This window comes from Notothenia rossii (genome assembly GCF_949606895.1).
Source record: "Notothenia rossii genome assembly, chromosome: 3".
Lineage (NCBI taxonomy): Eukaryota > Metazoa > Chordata > Actinopteri > Perciformes > Nototheniidae > Notothenia > Notothenia rossii.
Window position 1 is genome coordinate 57,661,010 of NC_136901.1, and position 8,464 is coordinate 57,669,473.

Genomic DNA, 8,464 nt, shown 5'->3' on the forward strand with positions numbered 1-8,464 from the left:
CGCGATGCATTTTGGGAGGGGAAGCTCGCCCAAAGATCGTATTTCGAGCAGAGCTACCTCTAGGCTGTCCTCCTCTTAACAACAAAATATCTTACAGAACTCCAAATATTTCTCCAAACGCTACATTTGAAATAAAATGTAGCATTGAATATAACTCCTTATTGTAATTTTACAAGTACAAAATTGCATTGCTTTTTACATTTCATAATATATTTGGAAAAATAATTGGAGTTTGTAATTTATTTCCAACTCATTACTTCAGAAAAATATTATGTGATTGATAATGATTAATAGTAGTTGAATAACTTACCGTAATGACTTTTTCCTTCACTGAAAGATTATGTAGAGGATTCTGAAGATTTGTGAATTTCTGATAACTTCTGTATATGTATCTGAAAATGTTATATTGACGAGGGAATTTAACATTATAAATGAAATATGCTTTTTTACGGGATCCAGGATTAGGGTTAGGTCATTTGACATCATTCTGCATATAGACACGTACTTCAGTTTTTTGCAGGCAGCATGTGTAAATGGGAATTTATATCAGGTTTATGGGCTGTTCGTTTCAGCCAACGGGACGATTGTCTTACAAACGGGGTTATGGAATAAAGGCATTGCACCAAGAGTGGACCCTTTGTGGTTATTTGTCTAACTTTGCTCTGTGTTTCAATATGGGAAATGCTCCCGCGTGACCAACTATGGAAGCTCCAATGACACAACGTCTGTCAGTGACAGACAGGTCGAACTGTACCGGTGGCACGGCCCTCATATTAATACAGATTGACCGCCCCTTCTAAAATCATTCTCGCTTTCTTCCCGTGAAGAAACTTTAAGCTCCCTTAGCTCATCTTGGCTATCTTAGGTATAGAGAGGCGAAGTCCCTCCCATTCCGGTGGACCTCCATGGGACCTTATTTCGGAAAAATTATGTATTGAAGAAGTGTTAATTTTGTCAGCTATTTTTTAATTTAGATTTAGTCTTAGTCTTTAGTCATCTTCATCCTGTATTTATTTAGTCAACTTTTAGTCGACTAAAAGTCTGAGCATTTTAGTCTTATTTTAGTAAAAGAAAACTAATTATTTTAGTCTACTTTTTGTCAATGAAAACTGTTGAGTCTTTTTTAGTCATCAGATTATATAGAACATTTCAGACAAACTAGTCTAGCCCAAACCAATAATTTGTCATTTTAGTCAAACTTATTTCACAATAAGATTATATCTTGTCCTCATTTGATGAAAAAAAACACAGGTTTAATGATTAAGAATGCAGCTTTGTAGAGTATCTGATCAGTTTGTGTTGGTTTTACCAGCTGTGTTATGGCCACATAACACATATGGCCCTTCTGATAAAACAATGCATTCGCTTTTTTTCTATGCCTCATTGTAGCGAAAATGGGCCCAAATATCACATTGTTTCTTTCTCCCAAGCAGTGGTGGCGTTAGACTTTTTCGTTGTCAGTCATTTTGACGGACAGGATCGTAACATTTCCGTCATAATCCATTATTATCCGTCGAGTCTGTACACAACTCGTCACTCACTCGCGCTGACGGGGGGTGGGAATTCGGTTAACGCGACCACTGCTCCCAAGCCCTGTTGTTGCCATTTTATTTTCTGTTAAATAAGGTTAGTTAGACCATGAGTTAGACCCGAGTCTTCCTGACCGGTGTAATTCTATGGAAAGCCAAAAGTGCCATAATACGGGGGTGAAAAAACGCGCGAACATACGGGGAGGTCCGTTTTTTCGCGCGAAAAAACGCGCGAACATACGGGGAGGTCCGTTTTTTCGCGTGAAAAAACGGGCCAATATACACAAGTTATTGAGCCGTTTCCGCTCTACATCCTGAACTCCTCCCTTCGATGCAATGCACTTCCGTTTTGGCGGACTGGGTTTGTTTTGCTAGCAAGCTCCGTTGTGCCGACAAAGCACTGATATCGCAGAGACAAAGAGGATATAACAATTACAACATGAAGAAAAGTGGTTCGGGAACTACGTGTGCGGTAGTTGGTTGCAATCACTCGAGAAAGCACCTGAACGAGTGGTTAGATAGAGAGTGCTACGACCACAAACCAGCACCCAGCACCCAGCCATGTTGTTCATTAAATACAGATAAACACAACAAATACTGCATGCATTGTATTTTTTAATATTATATATGAATATTTTCATAGTGATGTAATTGTGTGGGCTGCTTTTATATTTTAATTTGTAATACCTGTTAGGATTAAACATGTGATCTTTCTTGTTGAAGCCATTTCTTTAGTTTCCTCTCAACAATTAATTAATTCAGTGTTATTTATGTACAGTATGAGCTTAATATGAATGATGAACTGTGTTAAAAGAAATTGTAGCACTCTAAGGAACATATGAAATGCAATAATGCAATAACAGTGCAATAATGAAATTAAATTACATCAAACTTTATTTTCACTCAAACAGTACAGGCACATATGATATATTGCACAGCATAAAGAGATCATGTAAATTGTGCATTATGTAAACAACAGACAACTGTTGGCTCCTGTGGGCATGACCTAAATAAGGCAGTTTATTTTGGTTTTATGCTGGGCCACGTCGTCATGTTATCCTCCCAGTTTTGCACTGAATTCGGGTGGGGGAGAGTAACGCCATCTCCAGTCAAAGAAGTAGAATCGTGTTCCCAAGCTAGCATCACTGTTAGCATCGAAATCGCTGTATTTACACCAGTGCCCGTCTGACTGTTTACATCGGTTTACACCGACAGACGCTGTGCAAAAGACTTCCGGCGGAAATGAAGTGCATTTGTGTAGTGTCATGGCGCTACCCGTGTTTTGGCGCGTAAACTTGTCTATACGGGCGAATGTTCGCGCGGTTTTTTATATGATAATGAGCCCCTCCTTCTGATTTCCTTAGCCAATAAGTTAAAAGTGTCTGTAACCAATCAGTGAAGGGTAAAGCCAGACCAAAACAATCTGTAGATGAAAAGTTCCTGACATGGTGAGGCTGTGCTGTAAATTGTGCATTATTCCAGATTCAGGGGACTAAGTATTAATTTGCCTTTGAATATAATAAATATATCAATCAATATATCAATATAACCTGCCTTCATTGTTTTTTTTAAATAAAATGGCATTACCCTTTTCCTTAAACCTCTGGAGTGTGAAGTGAAGGTATTTTCTCAATTTTTAGATGTCTCCTTAAATCCACTTTTAAATGTACTTCTTATAACATGGCATGGTGTTACATGTCAAAATGTTCAGTAGTCTCTGGTGTTGCTAGAAATGCAAATTCACTCACCTTAGAGCACTGTCTTATGAGAAACCTAGCTTAGAAATCCGATTTTTGGAAAACTTCAAAACTGTTGTGAAACACATATGTACTCATGTCATCCATTTTTGTTGGTGTTTCAGATTTTGTTCACCAAAGTCTTTGGTTCACAAAAGTGGTGAAATATATCAATTACACTATAAGCCTATATAAAAGTGTTGTTCATGTCTAAAATGAAAATGTGTAAATTATAATTTAGAGTAAAATATTTCCATCCCTCTACTTTCACCACAGAAAAGTTACATCAGGACTGAATAATGACTTCATATTCCATACCAAGGTTTATGTGATGTGTACAAATACAAATTCAGCATTTCAACTTTATTTTTCAACCAACTATTTATGTTAACATATGAAACTGTAAAATCTCAATATTTCCAATATCAGAACTTTTTCAACCAACTATTCATTATAAATGTAAAGACAGGGGGTCTTTGTCCATGGTCTTTGTCTGTCTTCCAAGACAGTGGGTCTGGCTGCTGTGTAGGTGGGGCTGATGGTGCATGGCCTGCTGGTGGCTGTGTCGGAGGGAGGTAGGTGGGATTGTCCCGGGTTGATGCTGGTGGCTGGATTGGAGGTACGTCTGCTAGGCGAGACTTCTTTGCTGGCTGGGTTGATCGCGATGGCTGTGGTGGAGGCCTTTGTACCGAGGTGTATCTTGATCTTGTGGCAGGGACAGATGGAGGCCGCTGTAGTGATGCTGGTCCTTTGGTCCTCGGTGGTGATGGCTCTGGTGAAGGCCCTTGAGCAACGGTAGATCTTGACCTTGGTGCAGGCACAGATGGAGGTTCTTTCTCCTAGGCCCAGGCAGCTGTGAAATCTGAAAGAAATATAGGACAATAATTACTACTAAGTTCATTCAAATAAAGTTCAAGTGGAATGTTTCTAAAGCACAAATAACAATGCACAACTAAAAATAAAATGGAGAGGCGGGACAGGAGTCTCTCTCTTACACAGGTATTTTCCAGTTATTTCCCATTCAATATAAAGTCACAGACACAAATATAACTACATCTATAGGTGTGTATGTGTGGGACGAATACAAGTTGATGTTATTCATCTACACATGTTACCTCACTTTTACACACAGAAATCACTTTTACACAGAGTAAACGTTTACTAACGGAGAGTCTATTTTGTCACAAGAGAAAGTTCATGACTATCGATAAGAATACAAACAATACCTATGTGGGATTCACCATCAAAAAGTTTGTTCTCTTTTATCCTCCTAATGACACGCTCTACATGAACCCTCAGTCTGGCAATGGCCTGTGTCTCCCTCACCTCATAGGCTGGCATTTGCTTCTGCTTTGACAGAAAAGGTGGGCAGTACACCTTGCATTTGCAGCAATCGCTGATCAGGAAGCTCTTATCTACCATCACTGCTATGTTTTCAGTCAACAACGCAGCTATTCCAGATTGTTTGAAAATCTCCTTGTCGCTGACAGAACCACCATACAGACTGGAAACAAATGTCACTGCACCATGTGGGGCTATGCCAACCAGGGCTTTCATGGTGCAGTGAGATTTCTATGTAGAATACATTTCACTTTGGAGGAGGAGTGAGGATGGTGTTTGACACCTCAGCTCTGTGCAATCCAGGATCACCTGTGTGTCTGGGAAATCTTTGAATGCCTCTGGGAGGTGGGCTTGAACTTCTGCAGGTGTAAGCCAGATGCACTGTGACCCCAATAAAGTTGTAAGAAAACTTGTCCATGTTGCAATGATGCGGCTCACAGAGGACTGGTGTACGTTGAAGCGGTTTGCAAGGTCCCTCTCTTTCAAACCCACCGACAGGAAGCATAGAAAAAGGAAGAACTCGTCAATTGGCTGAAGCAGCTGTCTCTGGAAGATAAAAACAAAAAAAGGTTACTATATTAATGTCATGAGTGTAGCACACTATGGGAAAAACATTAAGTTGTTTTAGTTCTCTGATGTATTCAAAAAGGATTGAGTACTTTAGCCTTTTAGCCTACACAAAAGCAATGAAATGTCGGAGAGACATTTTCCCTTCAGTTTGTGTTTAGATTGTGTGTTAAAAGAAACATAACCTACCGTTGATGGACGTGCGTGTGTAACCACTTCTTCATTACTCTTGGCAGTTGATATCGCTCTAGTAACACAAACCATTTAATGAATTGAAGGCTCAATTAAAAACCAGAAGGCCATCAGGTGGTTATAGCTCGGGAATCTGTACACAAAAGACACATGTCAGTCATTAATTGACAGTAAATACAATCGTGTTAACTGTAACACATGGGCTAATGCTTTCCTCTTGTTTGCTATAATACATTACAATTCAAATAGACTGAGTAAGAAGGCACTAGGTGCAGGTATAGTAATCTACAGCAGTAAAATGTAGCAACTACATTAGCAGCAGTAATAATAATCTAAAACATACAGGGAACATTTTACACACAATGACTACGTTTACTCTTCATTCTTACGTGTGCAACTGGGGGAAACGCAGTGGATATTGACATACTTTTACTTTGGTAAGGTTTTGAAGATTTCCACTTGTAGTAAAATATTCTCAGTATGTTGTTAGTATTAATATGTTTTACTCCACCACATTTAGTTAACCTTCATAGTTTCTAGTTACTTTTTATATATGAAAACACAGGATTTATGATTCTACATGTTCAGTTCAGGAGTATTTTAAAACCATAGTATTTGTACTTATACTTCAGTTAAGTTGAGTACTTATTCCAACACTGCATGCATATAGTCAGCGGTCACACGGCAGGTAAACAGGATTCTTTATAAGCTAACCCATCTCAAAAACTTGGATAGAATTTAGCCAAAACATTACCTTGTATAGAATCGGATGTTGTCGTCGGAGCCAGCAAACCTCTGTTAGCAAAACTCTCGCTGGACTCTTAACTCCTGCAGTTGCTTCTGCAGATCCTCCACTGTTTTGGAGTTGTCTTCTGCAGCTTGAGAGGACATGTCCAGTGAAGCTGCTTCTGGGTCTATCCGCCTCATGCTGTCCCGCACTCTGCGTCTCTGTATCCACATCTGCTGGGCCTGCAGCTGTGCCCTGACAGATTCAGGGCCAATCTGGTTATTCCCAGCCACTATCTCCTTGATGAGGTTGTCTAGTGTAGCATCTGAGATGGTGGAGTATGTCCCAGAGCGCAGCATGTGGAACTGCCTGAAAAATAAACATGTTTTAAATATATGAGACCTACGGTATTCAGATTTACTTTACAACATGCATAGTGTAACATGGCTACAACCCCTCCTTGGGATGTTTACAATAAATTGAGACAAGATGGCACTTCCAATGTTGAAGACATTGCTACATACCTCAATCGCCGTCTCACTGTGCGCAGAGATACTTTTAATATCTGTGCCATCTTTGTTGCTGTAAAACCACAGCTCCTCAAAAAAGAGATTTGCTCTCTGGAAATGCTGAATTGTGGGGGACCTCGACCACCCAACAAAATGAGTGGGGCGTGGTAGCCAGAATGACCTGCAACAACAGCAAAACATTAGATTACATTTATTGTCATTGTTGTAAAAGCAACGCATTTATGCCGTTGTGCCAGAAACGCACACAATGCGTCTATTTTATTGTCATTGCCCAGCCTAAAGATACTTTAAAAAAAAATGAAATGCAGTTTGGCATTAAACCAGTGGACATGCAATACACTATAGTTGTAGTATACAGTAAGAACAAAAGCATAAATGTGTATGGGCATAGAGATACATAGTTGCAGTCTGTGTCTTCCAACCCTGAAGACAGAGACTCCCCCTCTGGCACCCTTTCAATGTCCTCATTCACACGTTTGATGATACGTGGTGTACTACAGATGGCCAGACTGCCCTCGACGGGGGAGGGGGAATAGCGTCTCCTCTACTGTGGCAGGATATAAAGGTGGAATTTGGAGTACAGTTTTAAGTGGACAACTCGAGACTCAGAGCGTCTCACCAGAATGTTGTAATTAATAGCTGGCAACTACAGATTAAAAAAGGTGTTTATATTGGTATTACCCATATTTAAAACAAATAATTACTTTAAAATGTATTGGCCTGTTGGACACTTAGTACTCAACAATACTAGCACTGGTTTATCAACGAAAGCCTAAGCTAAAGTGAACAATTATCACATCGACCTACCTTGTTGTGCGGGTGTGGTAGGCCAAGATCTCCGGACTTCAAGTATATATTCCCGAAGGTCCTGAAGTAAAAGATCAGCTGTAGGGACGTTAATTAGCCTGCCCCGTGACCACTCGAGGCTCCTTTCCATGGTTTCTAACCTGCCAGTAAACGGTTTGGTGAAATAGGGGAGAAGACAGAATTTGTAAGTGTGAAAGATCTCACACAACCTCAGTTTAGGTTACATGCAAAAACAAACTACATTCCTTTGTGTTGGTAGTAGTGTTAACTGTGTACGTTATTCTCCCGACCAGGAGAGAAGCTTTAAAATAGGAGACTAAATGGAGTCTCTGTGAAAGTTCAATTGGGTACTTTAATTAAAAGAGGCGCGGTAGTGTTACAGACAGAATATTGTTCAGTCAGACAAACAGCTGTGATCTGGCTCTCCTCGATAGGGAAGAGAAGAGCCCGGATCTCTCCTCCGGTGCTGTTTATATATCGTCTGCTGGCTCCTCCCCGCCAGCCGGCTCGCCTCGTCTCTAATGTCCGTTATTGCATTTAAACAGAGGATAGGTTCTTTTCACATTCAATATATGCTTAACACGCAGTTTCTCCTCATATTCTCTTTCATCACTCTTCATTTAACACATTCTAAACGCTGTAATCAATACTCTAAACAATACTTCTCGGCTCGTTTGGTTTCCGGTCATTCCGGATGTTGTCACATGCTACTCTCGTCTGTAAATAATGTATTCAAATAAACTGTACCTTCATTTAATATTCAGCATGGTAGTATCTCGACATCTATAGTTGTAGTGTTAAGTCAGTAGGCTTCGGTTTGCACCACTCTCATTTCGCTACTAAATTCACCTCTTCAGGAAATCGTATATTAGCCACATGCTAAATGCTAACCGGAGATGAAGGATTTTCAGAATAAAAGCTTAACTGCTTGTGCACAAGAATTTCTGGTTTTTCAGTATAAAAGAGCATTAAAACTGACGGCATGTTTAAACTACATTTCCCCATTAAAACATTGATTTTAATTTCTAACAGTAG

General features: G+C 39.8%; 1 protein-coding gene across 6 annotated transcripts; it reads right to left on the bottom strand.

The window, feature by feature from the left end:
* Positions 1-3,572: 3,572 nt before the first annotated feature.
* LOC307033827 (uncharacterized protein) lies at positions 3,573-8,250 on the bottom strand. Of its 6 annotated transcripts, none has more exons than XR_013806658.1 (6): positions 7,430-8,250; positions 6,617-6,782; positions 6,120-6,461; positions 5,363-5,498; positions 5,045-5,152; positions 3,577-4,127 (listed from the first exon to the last, which is right to left on the bottom strand). XR_013806658.1 is itself a non-coding variant. In XM_079672463.1 (6 exons), the coding sequence occupies exons 4-6, from the start codon at positions 5,395-5,397 to the stop codon at positions 3,710-3,712; spliced, it is 507 nt and encodes a 168-aa protein (XP_079528589.1). In that variant the 5' UTR covers positions 5,398-5,498; positions 6,120-6,461; positions 6,617-6,782; positions 7,430-8,237; the 3' UTR covers positions 3,583-3,709. The 6 variants fall into 6 exon arrangements, 1 of the variants encoding a protein (XP_079528589.1); XR_013806659.1 differs by having other exon boundaries at positions 3,578-4,127; positions 5,099-5,152; XR_013806660.1 differs by having other exon boundaries at positions 3,580-4,127; positions 4,916-5,152.
* Between the last annotated feature and the right edge of the window lie 214 nt (positions 8,251-8,464).